The following is a 24,051-nucleotide window of genomic DNA, read 5'->3' on the forward strand; positions in this document are numbered from 1 at the left end:
TTAATCTGTTTCTCAAAGAAACTAACATGATTTGGATCAAGAAGATAAGGGAAATCCAAAAATTGTACACTATCTGAGAAGGTTCAAGGAGGGACATCCTCTTGCCATCCTCCCCCAATCCATGTTGAAAAATAGTTCAAGCCCAGATTTCCAGGCAGAATCCCCAAACAGCATGAGTCAGTGACTCAGTTAGGAAAGGAAATGTAGAATTGTGAAGCCATTTTCATTAAAACACGTGAAAAATAATTACATTAAACCCCTCAGAGATTACTTTGTTTGAACGTATTTTATGTACTTGACAGTTTGTACTATTAAACACCAGGAACTGACAATATTTGAGACCTCTGAAGAATTCAAGTGAGTTGTGAAAGTCAAACTGCTGACGAAAGGATTCAATACTGGAACATGGTTTTCACATGTAATGCACATTTGATATTGGTGAGAGTTAGCGACTATGTTTGATAATATGAGAATATATTGGAAAGACTTTTGTTCCCTAATGTGTCTGGTGCCTATAAAACTGGTCTGAGACATCTGGAAAGATTGGGTTTGAGAAATACAGATGGAATATAAGTGGTTCTACAATTAAATAATATGTTCAGCAATTGGGTAATCGTTATGTAGACTTGGAAGTTTCCCTAATGTATTGTTGAGCAAACTGCCTAAAGCACATTTTAACATCTATTTTCTCAGTGTTTTCCATAACTCAGAAACTCATATGGCCCCTTTTTTCCTACCTTCTGGGAATACAAGCTTGGCAATATTACTTAGCTATTCTAATCAGGTAAGTTTTCTTGGCTATTCATATTAATCACATCAGACAAGATCATAGTGCAGCTTTTGCCTTGCAAAACGAAACAAAGAGTAACACTCACAAACTGAAGTTCATAACCCTTTATTAATCCTTTTCTATCATAGTCTCGCCCTCATACATGAACATATTTGGAAACAATCCTCCTCCTCTGTTATAGTGAGCAGAAACAAGTAATTTCCTCTACCAATGAAGCACGTGAATGCAAGTTCGGCATGGTTTTTACACAGATACAGAACTCTGCCTGCTTCAGTGCCCTGACTGCTGAGTGCCAGGCAGGGGGACTTCATAATGCTAACCCAGCAAGTATAAACTATCAATGCTCAAGGTTCCGAATTTACTACCCAGATTCCCAGTGCTAGTTATTCTAGTTATACTATTTTTATTTATTTGTTAAGTAACACCAACATATTTGGGGCTTCTTGCTCCAACGAGCTTACTCCCAAGTCAGACAGATCGAACCCTGCAAATCTGTGGATATCTGCTTTATATCCACGATCCATGTTGGCAGATCAGATACGGATCCAAATTTTATATCTGCAAATTTGCAGATATCCGTGGCCCATGTTTGCGGACGGACGATTGAATGCAGATACAAATTTTGTATCTGCACAGGGCTCTGAAGACAAAGTACACAGAGCAATGAGAGGCCTTAGTAGAGAAGAACTAGGGATTTTTTAAAAATGTATTAGTCATAATACCAATAGTTCTTGTGAACACTAGAAAAAGTGAATCTTTAAGAGTGATTTGAATGAAGAATTGGTAGTGGGTTGGTGGAAAGGAAACATGAGACATGTGTGATGAACAGTCCCAAGTGTATTTGTTACATATGAATATGCTTGGTGCTGTAAAAGAAAAAATAGCTCAAGTCCTTCCCCCAAGATACAATCCATTAAACAGACACAAATGGGACAAGCAGTATTTGGAGACCCAGAAATGGTTATAACTAAGAATGTTATATAAAAAGCAATGGATTAAAGTCAATTGCATTTTTACATATTTCAAAACAAAAAGATTAAAACAATGGCTTTCAGAATTTGTGCCAGTTGCTGGAATGGCTCTACATTAAACAAAATTATATACATACATATTTTATATATATAAACAAAAATAAATAGCACCCATTTGTCTAAAGGAATAAAGATACTTCCCAGAGTTTGCTCTGTTATACAATAACTGCATGTATTATTTACAGAACTGATACTGAGATAAGGTTACGAAAGAAGAACTTTTTATGGTAACCACTATTATATTTTTGCTAAAAAATAAAAAAATCAAATATTTCCTAAAGGCTACATTTTGATTTGGACTAGGCACCTAGGCAAAGGAATAATCCCACTCCTCCTTATTACTCTTACACAGACTTCCTAGTTATTCCCTCCCTAGAGTGAAGGAGAACCTTAGCTTCTCCTCCACCACTCGCCGGCCAGCACAGGGGTAGGGCTGAGATAACTGTAATGTACTTTTGGTACAAGCCAGCAGTAAAATTACTGCCACTCCAGAGCAAGGAGGAAACAGGGAGAAACACTGACTCAGAGGTATGTCTGTGTGTCACACAGTGCCTGCTAGGGTTACTCATGGGGTAGTGCAGATTTTGTGCCATCCCTTTGTTGTGCCCAAACTCACAATCTAGCCCTGAAGTAAACAGTCATATCTATCAGTTAAAACTATGAGCAACGTGAGTGTTTCTGAAGAGTTAGTTTTGAAACCGAACAAATAATCTGCAACTCATAATGGTAAATCTGAGAGCTGACCTGGGATTCAATCCTGTGAGATGCTGTGCACTTTCAACTCCCATTGAAAGGCCTGCGCAGACAAGGCTTCCTGCCTTCATCCTTTGAAGTGTGTACCATTTCTTAGTTGTTTACCTTCTTTCACAAGCTAAGCACAGTTTTTAGGCCAGGCCCAGAGCTGGGTTACTTTATTTGCTATACCTGTAACTGGGAATAGTAAGGCCACTTTCTCCTTTCTTAAGTTTACTTTGTGTTCCAGAATTTCTTTCATTTATTGTTGCCAGGATGAGGCGGAGAAAGATAGAAACCTAATCATCTTCCACTCCTGCTTTTGTAATTAAATCCCCTCATTTCTAACTGCAGCCAGTATCTATTCAGTATCCCTGGTCCCAACAAAAAGGTAGTAACAGTGTTATCGGTATGTTCCCCTTTGGTCCTGCTTTCTCACTGCAATAAAGGTGACTATTTTCAACGGAAGCGTGTCCTACTTTATGTTCAAATGAAGCTTTTTAGGAAGAAATGGCTGACCACATAAAACATACACCTTATCCATACAGCACACAATTTAATCTCATGTTGTGAGAATATATCTGGTTCCTAAAAGTTCAACGTCTCTCTCCCAGGTTACTGTTAAGTTTCATGAAGCAATAAGTTATAAAAGTTTTTGCATTTTTTTTTCCTGTTTGTGGTGCTTATTGTTGCATTGTTACTTTTCAATTCTTCGTCATTTATCCTTGTAATATTGCCTAAATCTTCCCTCTCAAACATGGTAGTGACAACTGCAGCCTGTCATGGTTAGCAGGAATTGGTTCAAACAAGCCTTCTTGCTCGTATTCCTTAGTGCCTTGTAGATGCTCTACACAGCACAGAACTAGAAAAACTGATTGATATTTTTGTGGAAAAAGAAAGCCAATCTCGAAGATTATATTTTCTCAAACTTCTGTATCCTTCTTGAATGATTAGCTCTCCATTCAGACAGGAAGTTAGCACAGAAGGGGGCCCCTAGCCAAAAGACAGGATCCTTAGTGAATTTTACCAATCTTAACTTTTCAGATTACATTGCTATGAATTATGAAGCCTCTTCTCCATGTCTGCCAAGCTATGCTATGAGAAAAGCCTTGTATTTAAATGTATCTAACAAACATTTAGGGCCATTTATCGTCCTCAATTGACACATGAACTCCCAATAATATCAATGGGAATTCAGTATTAAGATGAAGGGCAGTATGTGAATATTCCTGACAGATGGGAGTTGATTCATGTTTTCATCAATACAGTTTATCACCTCCTTCTAATCACACACACCTTTCCGAACAAGGTTCTCAATGGCAGACAACTGCTAACTTTTTAAAATTTTTCCTTTTTACTTAATTTTAACACCACATCATAAGCTCGTGCAAAATTGTACAAACTTGTGTTATCTATTCTTTCCTGATGTGCCTCTCTCAGCCATTCATTCTCCCTTTTTCCCATTCCAAGTTGGGCCTACTTACTCTGTATATACTGTGCCTTTAATTCATAGGAGACACTAGGTCCACTGTTCCTTAGTGGACCATCCAATTGGCAAAAGAGTCACTCAAAGACCCACATGGATGCTTACCAACTGAAAAAGAGATATTGCTCACAGAATAAGGCACTCTCTCTGATTTATTTTACAACTTTAGTGATATATCATTTTTGGTGGCATCAAATGGTGGCACTGTATGCTACTAATTTAGAGCTGCAGTATATAATTTCAGCCAAGTGCAACACCTTTTAAAATACTACAATAAAGATCACTTCTAAAAGGAAATCCCACCATTCCTTAAACAACCACTAAAGTGCAGCTCTGTTCTGAGCAAATAAAATTGAGGATTACATGTTTATTGTCTCTCAATATTTTTCATGCCAACATTTATAAGTGAAAAGGTAGTTGTTCTATTTGCCAGCCCTTCAAACTCACCCTGGGATGTAAACACAAGCTAGGTCCTTTCTATCACACATATCACCTGAAGTAAAAGAACTTCTACAGGGCAAATTAGGCCTTCAGCAATACCTGTGAAACTGCAATATACAAGTGTAATTGAGTAAACAATTCTGTGGCTGATGCAAAAATCCAGCTCATTCACTCTTAACTCGGCAAAAATAGCCCAACTAACTAGAGTAAAAGCTATAAAAAAATAATTTTTATTACTAAGATAAAAAGATACAATTTTAAACACACACACGGGGATCAAATCAAAGAGTATGGTGGTGCTATTATTACATAGTCACTTTTCAGAGTAAACTCGCGTTTTTAAAAATCTTGAAGCCTTCCAGGACAATTTTGATTGATCTTTAGTTAGATCATTCCTCTACTGGGAGAGCACTCTTTTGCTGATCCCTGATTTCACTGCAGTTATGGTGGTTATAGTTATAGTCACAGAAATACACACTCACATACACACCCAGCAAAAAAAAAAAAAAAAAATAGAGCCACACATGAGATACAAGTAATCAACAAAAGAGAAAGGCTTAATTTGCCAGACACGGCAGTTACTTCATAGAGGGAAAACCTTTTTGCAAACTTGAATGGATTCCAGTAATAAAATGCAGCAGGATATGTGACAGATTACAATGGCACACCAAAGATGCATGGTGAAGCAAGATGCAAAAGCCAGTGCCTACTGCTGTATGCTTAGCATCAGAGTGGCTTCCAGTCCCACAGTGTAGAAGTCAATAAAAACAAATAAATACACCTTTCAGAGCCCAAACATCTGCTGAAGAACTAGTCTGTTAGCTAAATTAACAACCCAAATCTTGTACCTTTTTCTTCTACCACATGATGTAGTGAGTCCATAACTCTTGCACACTGTGGCAACATTGTACAGCTAGAAAATTCTGAATCTACCACAACTTGATCCAGTGGTTGGAACTTTCCTTGCTGAAAAAAAAACAAAAAAAACAAAGGAATTAAAGAAATATTACTGTCAACAATAGTAAAAATATAATAAAACCATTAAATTTTTTTATGGGTAGAGCCTTAAACCAAGGATTACAAAGAAGGCTGGATTGCTAGTAGACCTGTAGGATCTATTCACAAACTGTTTACAGAGCAACAAACTATAAACAGAAATTTCAAAACTGTAAATATTTACAAAGTGCTGAACTTTTCAGTTACTATACTTAAAAAGGTTCAGTTTTAAAACATCCTGGAGACAAATAAATGCAAAGTACAGAGGGTTTACTTTGGAGGATGATAGGATTTTACAATAGTTAATGTGTGCCAACAGTTTTTCTAGATACAACTTGCTGGATTAAATTCAGTGTCATAACTTTAATTCAAATTTTGCTTTTCTCCCCTTCCATAAAGAAGAATTTCAGAGGACCAGTGCATCTTAGGGAACATAGTACTAATCTTTCAGCTCTGGAAAGTGAGTTCCAGTTTGGCCTGAAGTCCTACATAAAGCGGTATTGGCACAGTTTAAATAGCATTGTACATGACAGAACCATCAAACATATCTTGCCTTTGCCAGACATTACAATGCACAATTATTCAGCACAGTTTGGCACAATTGGCAGCTTTCCCTCTGGAAATCTCCCTGAGCACATCAGTACAAAGGCTCAGTTAGCACTCCATCCTTAGAGTAAATGGTCTTGGGGGGCCAAGGCTGAAGTCATTATGCTGGTCAGGGTGACAAAAAAAACACTTGGGTAAACCATTCGTTATTAGAGAATATTCTCATTGGAGCAATCAGAGGATTAATAAAATAACCAACTGAAATGTACAAGGTACAAAACAAACCAAAGGATTTTATATTTGTTTCTAGTGCACAAAAAAGGAGAGGTAATAAAAATAAGAAAAAGATTACAAGAATAAAAAATGTATATTAATATTAGACTGTGCATAAGGTTTTCAAAAGGCTATCAAATCTGAATGAAGTGTGATACATGGAAAGCCAGTTAAGATATTCTTTAACTGTTTATAAGAACGTGGACTACTATAAGACTGTGATGGACTACAATGCAATAAAACATGTTTATGGTTACCCTTTATCATAAAATGAGGAAACATTTCCAAACACAATATAGGTTAAATTACTGATTAGAAATACCAGGCAGGTATCGATTGCTAGAGGACTATGTATAGAAGTAAAATTTTGTATCCTCAATCCACAATTTAAAAACAAAGAAAATAATTCTCTCCCATCCATATAATTTTTCTTCATTGAAACAGTAGCAGAGGATCTCAGAGGGAGAAACAAGAAATTGGTATTGAAGGAAAGAGAAGCTTTTTACATAAGTAAACTGAATTTACTGTCTCCATTTGGCATGAATGAAGAGAGACATTTAAATTCTTCCAGTTAGATAAGTTAGTGCCCTTTGGTTCATGGACAAGAGATTATGTTAATTAATTAAGTGCATTTTTCTATTCTTTCTGTCATATTATACTTTTAAATTACACATGAGAATTTGCAGAGCTATGTGACAAATTCATTTGTTATCTGCCTTGGATTATTAACCATCTCTTTGCCCATAATCTGCCACTCCAGGATTTATTTACCTTCTAAGCCCTGTAACTATTTCAAACAGCCACCTTTTTCCTTTAAAATCAACCTGTCATAGAAATGTTTCTTCCTTCTCCCCACAAATGTGCAGTATCCCCACAGAAGTTGCATCTATCCCTGGCTTAGGACAGGCACTATTCAATCCTATACAAACAGCAGCTCATCAGTTCAAACTCCAATATCTCCAAGTTCTACAGACCTAGACACAGGTGCTTTATGCTGACAGGAAAGAAGAGATTCTGTTTCCAGCTGGGAGCTGGCATTCACTTCTGGCCCTGCAGGGCTGCAATATAAATTACTTTAAAATGGTGGGATGTTGAAGTTATTTTAGGTCATTTCTGGGGGTGTTTTACATATACTAATTTTAACTTTTCTCCCTCTTTGAGCCCTTACAGTGGGGCTCATAGGGCCTCAAATATCTAGGAACAAAGAATGTAGGCTTATAGGATGGGGAACTCTATCCAGGGAAGCAATGACTCTGAAAAAGATTTGGGAGTCAGGGTGGATAATCAGCTGATCATGAGCTCGCAATACAATGCTGTGGCAAAAAGGGCTAATGCAATCCTTGGATACATATATACGGAAATCTTGATTAGGTGTAGAGAGGCTATTTTAATGTATTTGGCACCGGTGCGACTGCTGCTGGAATACTGTATCCAATTCTGGTACCATCAATTCAAGAAGGATGCTGATAAATCGGAGAAAGTTCAGAAAAGAGCCAAAGGAATAATTAAAGGATTATAAATCATGCCTTATAGCAGGGGTGGCCAAACTTACTGACCCTGAAAACCGCATGCAACAATCTTCAGAAGTTCGAGAGCCGGATCATGCCTGCCGGGCCTCGGGGCTTCAGTGCTGTGACAGGGTAGTGTGGGACTTGGGGCTTCTGCCCTGGGGGTATGCCTGCCAAAGCCCCGAGCCCCAGCAGGTGGCTCTCATGGGCAAAAGCTCCAACACCCCCCTTTTTGCAGGGCAGAAGCTCCAGCAGGCATTCACCATGGGACACAAGCCCTGAGCCCTGGCAGGTGCCTCCTGTGGGGCAGAAAACCCTAGTCCCACTACAGGGCTGAAGCCCTGAGCCAGCAGGCGTGTCCCACAGGTCTAAAGCCCTGAGATCCCCCTTCCCACTGGGCAGAAGCCCTGAACTTCCTACCTCAGTCTGGTAGGCAGAGAATGGGGGGGCAGTGGGGGCTTAGGAGGCTCCGCGAGCCGCACTTGAACTGTAAAAGAACCAAATGCGGCTCCCGAACCAGTTTGGACACCCCTGCCTTACAGCAATAGACTCAAGGAGCTCAAGCTATTTATCTTAACGAAGAGGTTAAGGGGTGACTTGATTATGTCTATAAGTACCTACAAAGGAACAAATATTTGATAATACGCTCTTCAATCTAGCAGAGAAAGGTATAATACATTCCAGTGGCTGGAAGTTGAAGCTAGACAATTTCAGACAGGAAGTAAGGTGTAAATTTTTGACAATAGGGTATTAATTTCCAAAAGGTCCTGGTGGATTCTCTATCACTGACAATTTTTAAATCAAGACTGGATGTTTTTCTAAAAGATATGCTCTAAGAACATTTTAAGGGATGTTCTTTGGGCCATGTTATACAAGAGGTCAGACTAGATCAGTGGTCCCCAAACATTTTTGCTCTGCATTCCCCTTTACCCGGTCCAAGTCCCCCCAGGAGCCGGATCTGTATTGGGGGCCAAGAGTACGGCTGGGGCGGGGGTCAGGGACAGGAGCGAGCCGGGCGCAGGAGTGAGATGAGGAGCATGGCCAGGTGCAATGAGACTGGGGGCCGCAGCAGGAGCGGGGGCACGGCTGGGAGCAGGGACACAGTCAGCAGCGAGGGGCAGAGCGGGGCTGAGTGGTACTCCCTCCCTGCCCCACATGCAGGCTGGCCCAGACTCTGCCGTGTCCCCCCTCTCCCCCACACATTATTTTGTGTCCCTTTAGGGGCGTGCCCCACAGTTTGGGGACCACTGGACTGGATGATCACAATGGTCCCTTCTGACCTTGGAATCTATGAATCCCGCAAAGTGCTAAGCAACCTGGCCCTAATCCAGCAAAATACTTAAGCATGTGTTTAAGTGTTTTGTTCGACTGGAGCCAAAGAATTTTAATTCAAATGTTAGGGGAAAATCTTGTGCTGAACAGTCACAAAACTGACTCTTTCAATGCTTATAATTCAGCTTGTTTTGTTAATTTTTATATTAAGTTAGACAAAGTGGCTTAGAGATTAGCCCTCAGTAAGGACTAGACATTTGGAAAGTTTCAACTTGTAAAGGTCAGCCATTTTTAAACTCATTGGTGTACAAAGCAGCATCTTCACATTTTCCTAGAGTGGTAAAAGTACTTTTGTTTTCCTCGCCTTCCATAATTAAAAATGGATGAATGAATCCATCTTAAACTTTCCAAAATGTTGGGATGAGCCCAAGAATGGAACGCTTCAGATGAAAAGGAAAAATTTTCAGATAATTATAAGCAGAGAGAGAAATATAAGGTTTACAATCGAAGGCAAAATGTAACTAACTACAACATCATTTACTGACAACATACTAGATCTGTGATAACCAAATAGTGGCAAAAATGACAATAACCTATATAAAAAAACCACAACAATATGGGATATGTATTTATGCTTCAGTGAAACAATTAATTTAGTGTGGGAATCCCACTTTAAAGAATTAAAATAACTTTTAGAGAAAATAAAGTAATAAATAGCTGTTTTCCCTAATATTTCAAATGCCAGAATCAAGGACACTTACCTCCTTCTCTGCCTTTATAAGGTAGAAAAGCACCAGAAATAAAGGGTCCACTGGTGTTGCAAACAATAGGCGACCATCTATGGACAGAGAGGTGAAAGAATATTTAATTCCTAGAAACGTAACATAGACAGCTTGATTATTTCCTTTTAATTTTATCGATAGGGGGTGCAGTATTTTTGTAGAGTCGTCAAGTACATTGTTATTTTGTTTTATAAATGCTTTAATTTAAGAGGGCTCAATTCTCAATTGTGTCTGACCCATACTTAAACACAGGGGGCAGATTGTAGCTCTCCGATTCTGCTCTCCCCCTGCTCCTGGTATAACTTAAAAGTTGTGAGAGGGAGGGGGTAGTAGCTTCGATTGAAACTGCAGGGAAAAGTCCTTCCATCAGCAGAGAATCAGACATAATGAAGCCTCATTCTGCTGTGGCCCCTTCCCCACTCACACCAGGCATCAAGCTCTGCAGTAGGAGGCAGAAGTAGGTAGTGTAAAAAGTGCAAGAGATGCTGTAGCTGCCTCTACATGCTTTACAAAGGCCATAGATTCCCTCTGCATGAGGAAATTCTCCAGGTGGTTTCTTATGTGGAACAAAGTGAATTTAGTAGACCAGAGAATATAGCCCAGTGTGTATGTTTAATAATATATACCAATTGCAGGATGGGGCCTTCATTTAACAGAGCCCTCAATACAGATAATTGGAAACAACAATGCAACATGAAAGAAATTCACTAGATAAGATCTAATAATTGATAACCATTTGACATTAGAATACTCAAAACAAAACACAAAGCTGGAGAATCATCATTAGAAGAATAACTTTTCAGAGGAACCGGAGTTAATTTTATACATGTCAAAGAACATCCTTCCAGGCTTCTAAGCAAAATGCAGGGGATGGTTCCCTAGGACAACTATTTCTCAGGGGCCAAGGCAGAAGATGGGAGGAGGAGGGGACTTAGAAAATTCAATATAATCAGCAGCATGAAGCATGCACACTCCCTTGGCTCAATACCCATCCACAGCAAGTCAAAGCTTACAGCAGCATTACTTGCAGTCTAGTTATATCTATCTGCACCTGTGCAAAGGAAATTTAGAATTAAACACACCCCTAGGGATAATACAATTAAAGACACATGGTTTAGAAAACTGTTTGTTCATCTTTCATTAAATGGTACTTTTTCTATTAAAAAATATCAGATGAAAATACGATGCAATCATTGACTGGGCAAGAAACTTTACTTTAGTGACATCCTCATGGATTAAAAAAACTGTCAGATTCTTGATGAGAAGGTATAGAAAGTTGTCTGCCTTCTATTTAAAAAGATAGATTAGGGTCAGGAGAGGGCTGTGAATAAAGAGGTAATGACATTACAGGTAATGACATTCCTAAATACCAGCCTCAGAAAAGAACCATCATCTGGAGATCCCTAAGCTTTTCTGGGAACAAGAGTAGTAGGTGAAAGAAAGTGGGACCAAATATTTCAATGCTTAAACTATATTTCATAGCTAAAATAAGTGGGCCAATTTATGCTTTTTTCCCCTAAAATTAAAATATACATATGTACCCTGAGGACTTGTCAGACTGATTGACAAGGAAAGCTAAATATTTTGTGGCACTTCAGTTCACTACAATTTGATTTTTTTCAAGACACACGAACATCTGTCTAATTGAGGCTGCCAAAGGCAGTCTTCTAAGAGACCACAAAGCCCCACCCCCTGGCTAAATCCAGATGGCATGCAATTGCCTCAGAAGGTGGAGATACTATGTGGCTGGACTCTACAATTAGGAAGACACACAAGTAAATTTATGAGGGGACAATATATGAATATTAGTTACACTTAGGGGTCAGGGAGAGGAAATACTATGTTACTCACCATGTTGAACAGCCTGACCTATAAACCAAGAACGATATTCTTCATGAAAAGCTTTTACTTCAAACAGCTGCTGTGCACTACTATTGAATAAGTAGAGGGCTGCTTCTCCTGTTAAAAGAAATCTGGTTTGTATTTGTAAGCTTTCATGAAAATCCAAAGACCATCCAATACGTCTGAAGAATGTGCCTAATATATACATAAACATACATACATTCTACATACACTGTAACTACAAAGAAAGCTTATACAAAGAAAACTATTATATACAGATGCTCATTTACCAGCTCTATAGTCCCTACTGAATTTTGAATCAATAAATAAGAAGTGTGAATAGTTCATCTAACAATGCAAAGCCTTTGATTCAAACCCAAATCAGAGCACACAAGAAATTAGCTTTTGTCTGTATGGGGCAGGGTGGTGGTAGCCAAAATTTTCCTTTTTTCTTTGTGTCTGTCTGACTCTGAATTATCTGACTCAGGAATAGGGAATGAGAATCCCTGTTCTTTAAGTGCCACTTTATTGTTTGTCATTTATTTTTGTGTATTGATATGGATTTAGGGAGATTATGGGTTAAATTAATTAGGTGAATGAGGGAACTGAACTAGGAGTTTTCACCAGAAACTTGTAATCTTGGAGATGACAGAATTGCTTTGTTTTAGGTCCATTCACAAAATCACCGATTCTCATTGGTTCATGTGGACAAAGTGGAATAGAACATTCTTATGCCTCCGATGTGAGTATTGATTAGGAAATGCCAAATATATTGTGAACAACGCTGACAATCTCCATGACTATAATGGAAAGTCACCAAAACTTTGCTTTGGAAGTTGTACGATTTTGCAGACTTAGTTCTCTCTGAGCACTCAAGAATACACTAACACTGCATGGGTGTTTATACAACAATTTATTTATTAAAAAACACAAATATAATTAAAGGTTGCTAAAAGGGTGTTTTCTCCCCTTCCTATTTCAAACCCTGCTCTTATACATAAGGTTACATAACCAAAGGTTTGAGCATAACAAGTCTATAAATAAGCTGCTGGTAATTCTAAAGTAAGATACCCAGCTTCAGTGTAACAACTGCACTTAAAGCTTTTTTCTAAAAGCCTTACCCGCACACCTTTAATTCTACAAGTTAAATAGATCACTTCTTGCCTGGTAAAATATAAATTCTTATCCACCTTTCTTCAATTCTTGTGGCAAACTGCAAAGCCAATTCAGTACAGCAGATGGGAGATGGGCATTGCTTTACATTTTGAAACTAAATCATGAATATTTTTAACAGAATAAGTAAACTCTCTTCCCATTCTGCATCTTGTCTTTCACTAGTCTCTTCCTTTAGGCACAAAGCAGCAACTAACAGATTATCTGCACTTGTAATTAAGGTCTCCAGGTGTGTTTTAGTGTCATAAACATGAGTGGTGACTTTTAAAAAACCCAGTGATCCCACAGAAAGCAAATTAATTTATGAAGGGAGTGAAGAAACAACCTGAACCAGATTTTTCAAACAAACTACTTAAATGTGAAGATTTTCTGTTTAAATAAACTAAACAGGATTTAATACTGTATACTTTAATGAAAAGAAAGTCTTAGACAAAGGCAGCTTTAAGATACTCTGGCTACACAACTAATGAAGAAAATGATTGTTTTGGATATTGAAGGGAGGTTCATTAAATTTTCTACGTTATTTGTTTTTCCAATATGTTTCTAATTAAAGGTAAATCATCATCTACTGACAAGAGATACCACAATTTGGACTGAGTAAAAAGAAAATTGTAGTTAAAAATGAAAAGGCTCAAAAGTTTGGCAAGTGTAGTAAAAGCCTCTCCTAACTGAATGTTTATTTTATAGCATAAGGTGACTAGCTGAAGAATCTAAATTTGGATTTAAAAGTAAAAGGCCTGTGGATCTCCAAAAAACAAATGCATTTAAGAGACACATTTGAAATATACCACTTTTTTGTAGCGCCAATATTTCTGATGAATGAACAGTTCCACCAATTAAAATTATAAATCAATTCTAAATGTTTGAATTGAATTAACTACACAGCATCCTCAGCAAAATCTTTGGCATACAAGAGTCACACTACCATCATTTCAGCTTGCAAAATATTAATTCTCTGTAGAGATTAGGAGAGAATTAACCATAATATTAACAATGTCCTTCACTGTTGCAAACTTGCCTGTACTTGGATTACGCAGTCTTGTAAATAAAGGTCCACTGTCAGATTTCATAGGAAGATCAGTAACAGATTCTGAAAAGAATGATAAAATCGTAAATTGAGGGATCTTTCCCACTCCATCATACTTCACCAATGTTTTTGTCTGTATTAATATGATTTACCTTTCAGATACTTATAATTCCCCCCCCTGAAAGCCACACACAGTATGTCCATTACATCAGACCATAAGAATGGCTATACTGAGCAAGAAAAATGGCCATTTAGCCCAGTATCCTGTCTTGAAGCACTGGCACTAGCCACTGTCATTAAATAAAATAGACAGAACAGGGCAATTTCCAATAATCCATTCCCATCATCCACTCCCAATTTCTGGAAGTTGGAGGTTTAGGGACAACCTTGGCATGGGGTTGCATCCCTGACCATCTTGGCCATTGATGGACCTATCCTCCATTCTTTTTTGAACTCGGTTATGTTTTTGGCCTTCTCAATGTTCCATGACAAGTTCTACAGGCTAACTGTGCTTTGCGTGAGGAGGTGCTTCCTTTTGTTTGTTTTAAATCTGCTGCCTGTTAATTTCATTGAGTGACCTCTAGTTCTTGTGTAATGTGAAGGGATAAATAACACTTCCCTATTCACCTTCTACAACCATTCATGATTTTATAAATCGCTATCTTATCTCTCCTTAGTTGTTTCTTTTCTAAGCCGAATAGCTGTTCCATACCCCTAATCACTTTTGTTGCCCTTCTCTGCACGTTCTCCAATTCTAATACATCTTTTTTGAGATGGGTGACCAGAACTGCACACAATACTCAAGATGTGGGAGTTCCATGGATTTATACAGTGGTATGATATTTTCCATCCCTTTCCTAATGGTTACTAACGTTGTCAGCTTTTTTTTTTTTGGACTGCTGAAGCACACTGAGTTGATGTTTTCAGAGAACTATCCACAATGCCTCCACAATCTCTTTCTTGTATGGTAACAACTAATTTAGACCCCATCATTTTGTATGTATAGTTGGGATTATGTTTTCCACTGTGCATTAATTTGCACTTATCAATACTGACTTTCATTTGCCATTTTGTCACCCAGTCACACAGCTCTTTGAGATCCCTTTGTAACTCTTTGCAGTCAGCTTTGAACTTAACTATTTTAAGCAATTTTGACTTATCTGCACATTTTACAACTTCACCATTTACCTCTGTTTCCAAATCATTTATAGCTACCTTACAGTTCTCTGGTACAGAGGGTAATATAAGTGATAGGTAACATACCACAGTTAGTAGCACTGTAATTTCATACCTGAGTTTCTTCAGAACTCTTATGTGAATACCAACAGGTGGCGTATTACTGTTAATTTATCAATTTGTTCCAAAACCTCCTCTACTGACTTCTCAATCTGGGAAAGTTCATAGAATCATAGAAGATTAGAGTTGGAAGGGACTTCAGGAGGTCATCTAGTCCAATCCCCTGCTCAAAGCAGGACTAAACTCAGCTAAATCATCCCAGCCAGGGCTTTGTCAAGACGCAGCTTAAAAACCTCTAAAGATGGCAATTCCACCACCTCCCTAGGTAACCCATTCTGGTGCTTCACCACCCTCCTAGTGAAAAACTTTTTCCTAATATCCAACCTAGACCTCCCCTACTGCAACTTGAGACCATTGCTCCTTGTTCTGTCATCTACTACCATTGAGAACAGCCTAGCTTCATCCTCCCTGGAAACCCCTTTCAGGTAGTTAAAGGCTGCTATCTAATCCCCACTCATTCTTCTCTTCTGCAGACTAAACAAACTTAGTTCCCTCAGCCTCTCCTCATAAGTCTTGTGCTCCAGCCCCCTAATCATTTTTGTTGCCCTCCTCTGGACTCTCCCCAACTTGTCCACATCCTTTCTGTAGTGGGGGGCCCAAAACTGGACACAATACTCCAAATGCAATACTCCAATGCCGAATAGAGGGGAATAATCAATTCCCTCGATCTGCTGGCAATGCTCCTACTAATGCAGCCCAATATGCTATTAGCCTTCTTGACAACCAGGGCACACTGCTGACTCATATCCAGCTTTTTATCCACTGTAACCCCCAGGTCCTTTGCTGCAGAACTGCTGCCTAGCTCATCGGTCCCCAGTCTGTAGCTGTGCATGGTATTCTTCCATCCTAAGTGGAGGATTCTACACTTGTCCTTGTTGAACCTCATCAGATTTCTTTTGCCCAATCCTCCAATTTGTCTAGGTCACTCTGTATCCTATCCCTACCTTCCAGAGTGTCTACCACTCCCCCTAGCTTAGTGTCATCTGCGAATTTGCTGAGGGTGCAATCTACACCATCCTCCAGATCATTAATGAAGATGTTGAACAAAACCAGCCCCAGGACCGACCCTTGGGGCACTCTGCTTGCGACTGGCTGCCAGTTAGACATCGAGCCATTGATCACTACCCGTTGAGCCCGATGATCTAGCCAGCTCTCTATCCACTTTATAGTCCATTCATCCAATCTATAATTCTTTAACTTGCTGATAAGAATACTGTGGGAGACTGTATCAAAAGCTTTGCTAAAGTCAAGGTATATCACGGCCACTGTATTCTCCACATCCACAGAGCCAGTCATCTCTTCATAGAAGAAAATCAGGTTGGTCAGGCAGGACTTGCCCTTGGTGAATCCATGTTGATGGTTCCTGATCAGCTTCTTGTTTTCCAAGTGCTTTAAAATGGATTCCTTGAGGACCTGTTCCATGATTTTTCCAGGGATTGAAGTGAGGTTGACCAGTCTGTAGTTCCCTGGATCCTCTTTCTTCCCTTTTTTGAAGATGGGCACTATATTTGCCTTTTTCCAATCATAATCCCCCAATTGCCACGAGCTTTTAAAGATAATAGCCAATGGCTCTGAAATCACATCAGCCAACTCCCTCAGCACCCTCAGATTCATTGCATCTGGCCCCATGGACTTGTGTATGTCCAATCTTTTTAAAAAGTCCTGAACCTTTTCCTTCAGCACTGCAGGATGTTCACCTCCTCCCCATTCTGTGCTGCCCAGTGCAATAGTCTGACCTTGTCTGTGAAGACAGAGGCAAAAACGGCATTGAGTACCTCAGCTTTCTCCACATCCTCTGTCACTAGGTTGCCTCCCCCATTCTGTAAGCGGCCCACAATTTCCCTAATCTTCTTCTTGTGGGTAACATACCTGTAGAAACCCTTCTTGTTCCCTTTCATGTCCCTTGCTAGCTGCAACTCCAATTGCACTTTGGCCTTCCTGATTTCATTCCTGCATGTTCGAACAGTATTTTTATAATCCTCTCTAGTCATCTGACTAAGCTTCCACTTCTTGTAAAATTCTTTTTTGAGTTTAAGCTCACCAAAGACTTCTTTGTTAAGCCAAGCTGGGCGCCTACCATATTTGCTATTCTTTCTGCACATCGGGATGCTTTGTTTCTGCGCCCTCAATAAAGTTTCTTAAAAATACAGACAGCTCTCTTGGATTCCTTTCCCCCTCATATTAGCCACCCAGGGGATCCTGCCCATCAGCTCCCTGAGGGAGTCAAAGTTCCTTAGATTTGTCACCTAAAAAAATGGCTTTCGTACAGGGATCTCCTTCAGAGCCAATACCGTGAAGAACAATATGAAGAATCCATTTAGCTTCTCCATAACAGCCTGGAGGGCTCCATTAGCACCTCAATTGTCCAGTGGTCCAACTGAGTGTTTGGCAGGCTTCCTGCTTCTGATGTACTTAAAAACATTTTTGCTGTTGGTTTTTATGTCTTTCTCCAATTACTCTTCAAATTCTTTCTTGGTCTGCCCCCATTTTATGGTTGACTTACCAGAGTTTATGCTCTTTCCATTTTACTCACTAAGATTTTACTTCCAATTTTTAAAGGATGCCTTTTTACCTCTAACCACCTCTTTTACTCTGATGTTTAGCCATGGTGGCATTTTTTTTTGCCCTCTTACTGGTCCACCTACAAAGATATTAAATTTAATTACCTTATGGTCGTTAATATTGAGTGGTTCAGTATATTCACCTGTTGGACCAGATCTTGTGTGCCACATAGGACTAAAGCAGGAATTGGCTCTCCCCTAGTGGGTTCCAGGACAAGCTGTGCCAATAAGCAGTCATTTATGATGTCTAGAAATTGTATCTTTGCATCCTGTCCTGAGGTGATATATTCACAGTCAATATGAGGATAGTTGAAATCCCCCATCATTATTGCATTTTCTGTCTCTGTAGCGTGTCTAATCTCCCTGAGCATTTCACACTCACCATCACCATCCTGGTCAGGTGGTTGGTAGTATATTCCTGCTGATATATTTTCATTGTTCAAGCACTGAATTTCTATCCATAGAGATTTGATGGGGTACGCTTTGATTAATTTAAGATGTTTACTTTATCGCTTTTTTTCCACATACAGTGCAACATCTCCATCAGCATGATCTACCCTGTCATTCCTAGCAGCCAATCTATTTTGCATAACATTGACTAGAGATAATTTTCATTAGAAATCAGTTATACTTGAAAATCAGGTTGGCATGCAGACAGGGAGAATATTGCAAGAATTCTGCAGAGACACATATTCTGCAGGAGGATCCACTGCATCTTCTTGGAAAGTTTTGCCTTTGCATTCCATTTCTCAACTATGTTCAAAGATCAGAAAGTATCGGAGAGCTTACATTTCTGGCTTTCTTCATAACAACAAATTAACTTGGTCTTGAACGTTAAGAAAACCCTATTTACGTGGAACTCATACAGGATAGAATACTAAAGAAGAATAAAAAGTCTGGGTAAGAAAGCATTACTTTCATGGAAAGGGTAACAGATGTAAGAGAAAAAGACCACATTTTGCAAGCCTTGTGAAAGGCACAGAGACCTTTACTTACAAAGGTAACGGGATTGCCTTTTTTTAAGGCTTTCAGTCCCATACTCGGGCAAAAAAATAATGTTATTGTGGGCTTTCTTAAAAAGAATATCAAAACACCTTTATTGTTTCCAGGAAAACTCAGAATTAAAATATGTCTTTTGTCTTAAGGTCTAAGACCTGTAATTGGTTAAGAAAATTGGAGAATATAAGCAAAGACCAATCCGAAGATAAAGCAAGAGGTCTCCTGTTAAATCCTAAAGGAAGATGGTAGATTATTGCCACAATATACCAAAATAATTTTTATAAATGCTGCCCCAAGGAGTTTCTTTCATACAAGCAAGTAACAAGTTAGTGAGAGTCTGCAGAGTCTTTTGATTAGAAATTATGCCTTTAAATGATTATACTGCACCTAGACACTACCAAGATGGATGCAGACAGACAAAACTGCTCATCCAGTGTAGGTGGGTGTATGAGCAATAGACAAATTAGATAAGATAGATGTTCATCCAGCATAGCATTCAAGAATACTACTACACTACAAATTCATACAAGCATATAGTGCCTTTATAACCCTAACAAATGAGGTAATTAAGAGGTGAGCACAATGTGTTTATGAGACTGTTTAAATAAATGTCAAAACTGGTTTTATGCAGTATTGTTGTAGCTGTGTTGGTCCCAGGATATTAGACACACAAGGTGTGTGAGGTCAGATCTCTTATTGGACCAACTTCTGTTGGTGAGAGAGACAAGCTTTCAAACTTTTTTTTATTGGTACAACTTCATCCACGTTGTCTCTCTAAAATTGGCTTTGGTATATATAAATTAAGATATATTTTACAGTAATCTATGCAGTATTCATCAAGTAACACTAAACAGTGTTCAAATAATACTTAATAATGGATGCATCATCTTCACTGAAGTCTACAAAGTGAATTTCACAACTTACTCTATCCTGAAGCCGATTTAAGAGAGGCTATAAAGGCTTAGAAAATGTGCAGCAAAGCAGGTATACTAAAGGGTAATCCCAGCACACTTATTTTCTATCCTCATGCATTCCCTCATGTGAAAGCCTCTCCCACTTTAACACAGGATAAGTATAAAATAATACCAGAACAAACCATTAAAGCTTTTTAAAAATGTCCAGACTTCTTTCACACTCATTCTTAAAATTTTAGGTGAAATCATATCACATTTCCTGGAGGTGAGACATACAACCAAAGTCCATATATATATATATATATATATATATATATATATATATATATATATATAGCTGTTATTGTTACATGAATAAAAAGGAAAATAAATCCTCCGCCAAGCTACATGAAGCAACTATAGCCTATGGATGATCCGGAATCTATTTTTATAAGCAAATTTTAAAAATGAATACTGTTTAACAGGCTGGTATCAAATGATATGGAATTCTCAGGCAAAAAGCTGATGTTAAGGTTGTAAATGTCTATCAATGACATAAAAAGGAAAAAACCCTTAAAAGAACATTGAGGGCTTTTTTCAAAAAGAAAGACTCATTAAAAAGCCTGGAAACACAAAATTAAGATTTCATTTAAAAACAGATATTTAAACATCTAAACATACCTAATTTAAGTCATCTACGTAAACGTATTTTCTTCCATTCCCTGCACTGCCAGCCCATGCAGCATCCTCTGCATCTGTCGGCTTTCCCCCAGCCCTTAGTTTAAAAACTTTTCTATGACCTTTTTAATTTTATATGCCAACAATCCAGTTCCATTAGATGGAGCCCGTTCTTCCTGTATAGGCTCCCCTTTTCCAAAAGGTCCCTCAGTTCCTAATAAATCTAAACCCCTCCTCCCTACAACATCGTCTCATCCACACATTGAGACCCTGCAGTTCTGCCTGTCTAACTGATCCTGCATGTGGAACTGGAAGCATTTCTGAGAATGCTACTATGGAAGTCCTGGACTTCAATCTCTTACCTAGCAGCCTAAATTTGTCCTCCAGGAACTCTCTTCTACCCTTCCCTATGTCACTGGTATCTAGATGTATCATGACCACTGACTCCTCTCCAGCACTACACAGAAACCTGTCTAGATGTCTTGAGAGGCCTGCAACCTTTGCACCCAGCAGGCAAGTCACCACGCAGTTTTCCCGGTCATCACAAACACAACTATCTATGTTTCTAATGACTGAATCCCCCATTACTATCACCTGTCTCTTCCTAATAACTGGAGTACCCGCCCCTGGAGAAGTATCTTCAGCGCAAGAAGATACCATGACATCATCTGGAAGGAGGGTCCCAACTATGGGATTGTTTCCCTCTGCTCCAGTTTGATGTTCTCCTTCCCCGAGACTTTCATCCACCTCAACAGTACAGAGGCTGTCAGACTAGGTGTGGGACCATTCTGCTGTGTCCCAAAAAGTCTCATCTGTGTACCTCTCTGTCTCCCTTAGCTCTTCCACTTCAGCTACCCTGGTCTCCAAAGCTCGTATGTGGTCTCTGAGGGTCAGGAGCTCCTTACATTGAATGCATACATACGCCACCAGCTCATAGGGCAGGTAATCATACATGCTGTATTCAGTGCAATAAACTGGATAGCCCCCACTCTGATGCTGAACTTCTGCCTGGATTCTCTTTTTGCTCCTGTAGCTCTTTCCTTTATTGTTTGTTTTTTCTCAGGGGGTGTTTAATGCCTTTAGTTTAAAGAATGTTAATGAAGTGTATCTGACCCCCTCCCTGACTCCTCTTCTAAATTCCCTCACAAAACTCCCCTATTCGCTAGCTCCTCTGGTCACTTAGGAGCAGGCTTTTAAAACCTCTGGTTCTTCCTGAGTAGCCCCGTCCCCTGGTTAAGGGTTGATGGGTGCTAAAGGACTTGGGGATCAAAGCCTCATTAAAAAGCTCTCAGCCATGCCTAGCAGGCTGCTAGGATCAGCACACGATCCCCCAAACAAAAAAACCACACAATATACTTTGGTCAAGCAGCAAGTATATCAATCAATCAATCAAACACACACACTCTACAGACAACAAACTCATCTCAAGGGTCACGTAGTCGCTCCTCCTTTACCTGGAGAACATCAGTTATATCCCAAGCACTACAGCAGCAATTTACTGTTATACAGTACCTCAAACAGCACAATAACCATAAAAATATTGTGCTGCAAGGGACCTCATCAAGAAGTCATTTAGTCCATCCTCCCCATGCTAAGCCAGGATTACATATATCTAGACCATCCCAATAAGCAATTGTTTTATATGGAGCATTACAAAGCTAGGATCCACTCCTGTCAACATAACCCCATGCAAAACTTTGCTCATGTGATTAGTTCAACTGAAAACTAGAATTGCACTGCTCAGCTTTCCAGTTAAACTATTCGGCATTCTATTGATTTTGGTTGCAAGTACTGACAGTATCTTGCCATTTGCTGTGTCACAGTGGTCAGGCAGGGGAAAAAGCATGTCACCATTGACTGACATAGAAGTTTCATATTAAGATTTACTATCAGTATGAATGGTGAGTCAGGAGATGGATAATGGAATAAGAGCTTTTTATTTCTAGTTAACTGTTTCCAATACAATCTATTAGCAACTAAAAATCATGTGATGACTGTTCAACGGCCTCTGTGACATTAATACAAGTAATAATAATTCTCAGTACAATGAGACTACTCACATGAGAAAAATTATGCATGTGCTTAAGAGTTTGCAGGCTTAGACCCTAACTTTGTAGCACTCTATATCACACATTTTTCTGTATAGCAAGGTGCTGTTATGTTGTTTGGAGCTTGACAAATATCAAGGTACACATGATTTAGGTAGTTTCAGTTTCATTTCTGAATACTTGCTGACAAGTCCCCTAATTTCAGTTTCCTTTCTCCATCTGGATTGATTCCAAGACGTCTGCTTCTTTGCAAAACTAGCCCATCATCTCCATTGGGGGGGCGGGGGGCGGAAGGAGACAGAATTAAAACAAGATGAATGATTCATGTCCAGGTGGAAATAATGCTACTGAATGTGTAGGGAGGTACATGATATCAAGATCCACATGAGCTAGTCTAATGCAGCTACAGGTGTGCCTCAGTGTTTGTAGGATTGGACCCTTAGGATATACCTACATTCCAAGAAGAAAACATTAAAAATGAGCTTTTCAGCTTCTTGTTGTAACATTAAAACACGTCTTTTCCCTCCATAAGTGTGCGACCACTAGCTCTGCAGAAGATCAGAAACTTGTTACTTACCTACCGCACAAAGATGTGCAAATATAGTATAGGAGAATTTTACAGGAATTCTGAAGTTCTGACAAAACACTTCTGAAATATGGGACTTTGAAAAGAAGTATTCAACTTTCTGTAATTTCTCAAAAACACCTTATCAAAAAACATTCAATAGTCTTCAATTAAACCTCAACTATAGGACTATTTCTGATTATGTCGGCAGCAAAGCCTTGGAGCTATTTGCTATGGACTTTCGAAACTTGGTATGTGCTTTCAGGTTCTACCAAACTTGATAAACTTCCCTATACATTTGATAAACTTTATGAATTTTGCTGGAGGTGTACCAGCAAAGTTGGTGAACTATGGCTATGACTACACTTCAGACTGCCAGCATACCTATGCTGATGAGAGGTGTGAAGAGGCATGATCCGTAATTGACATAGTGGCTCTGGCAAACACCCCTTGTGTAGACATAGCTATACCAGAAAATTGTACTTTTACTAGTACAGCTTGTTTCTCTCATAGGGACTGGTTTTACTATATCAGGACAAAGAGCAGCTCTGCCAGTGTAGCTGACACCACACCAGGAGTACTCTGCTAATATAACATACCTATACTAGTAAAGCATCCTTAGTGTACACATACCCTCTGTAAGGAAAACTGTCTGGGTTCATGGAAGTTACAAGCTCTGGCTCAAATCCTACAAATGCTTATACAAGAGATTGACATTTTGCACAGAACTGACTGTTCACATGCATAAAGTTAAGCATGTGTAAATATTAATAGGACAGAGGCATGTTATCAAAGTCAATTGTTTGAATACAGTACTTAACTCTAAACTGAAGTCTGAACAGATGTCAAAGTAAGAAGTGAATCCCCATCCTAGACTGGAATTCAGGAAATTTGGGTTCTATTCATGGCTCTGCCACTATCCTGCCACTACCTCGCTTCACCTCCCTGTAACTCAGTTTCCCCATCTGTAAAATGAGGATAATGATAATGACCTCCCTTGTAAACGACTTTGAGGTCTATAGAGGAAATGCACGATAAAAGCTAGCTATTAATTATTATTATTAGCAGCATCCTGTACACTCTGCATGTCAGATCCAAGAGTGTGGAACAGA

General features: G+C 39.1%; 1 protein-coding gene across 2 annotated transcripts in view; it reads right to left on the bottom strand.

Moving 5' to 3' along the window:
- RNASEH2B (ribonuclease H2 subunit B) overlaps window positions 1-24,051 on the bottom strand; it is a 47,954-nt gene that overhangs the window by 22,264 nt on the left and 1,639 nt on the right. For both annotated transcript variants that reach the window (XM_067563080.1, XM_067563079.1), the window contains exons 2-5: window positions 13,891-13,962; window positions 11,709-11,816; window positions 9,837-9,913; window positions 5,329-5,446 (exon numbers count right to left, since the gene is read on the bottom strand). In XM_067563080.1, coding sequence (XP_067419181.1) covers window positions 5,329-5,446; window positions 9,837-9,913; window positions 11,709-11,816; window positions 13,891-13,962 — 375 coding nt within the window. The remainder of the gene's footprint in view (window positions 1-5,328; window positions 5,447-9,836; window positions 9,914-11,708; window positions 11,817-13,890; window positions 13,963-24,051) is intronic.

The sequence above is a fragment of the Emydura macquarii genome, unplaced genomic scaffold (genome assembly GCF_026122565.2).
Source record: "Emydura macquarii macquarii isolate MOO-44397 ecotype Brisbane River unplaced genomic scaffold, CSIRO-AGI_Emac_v2 contig_2473, whole genome shotgun sequence".
Taxonomy (NCBI): Eukaryota; Metazoa; Chordata; order Testudines; family Chelidae; genus Emydura; species Emydura macquarii.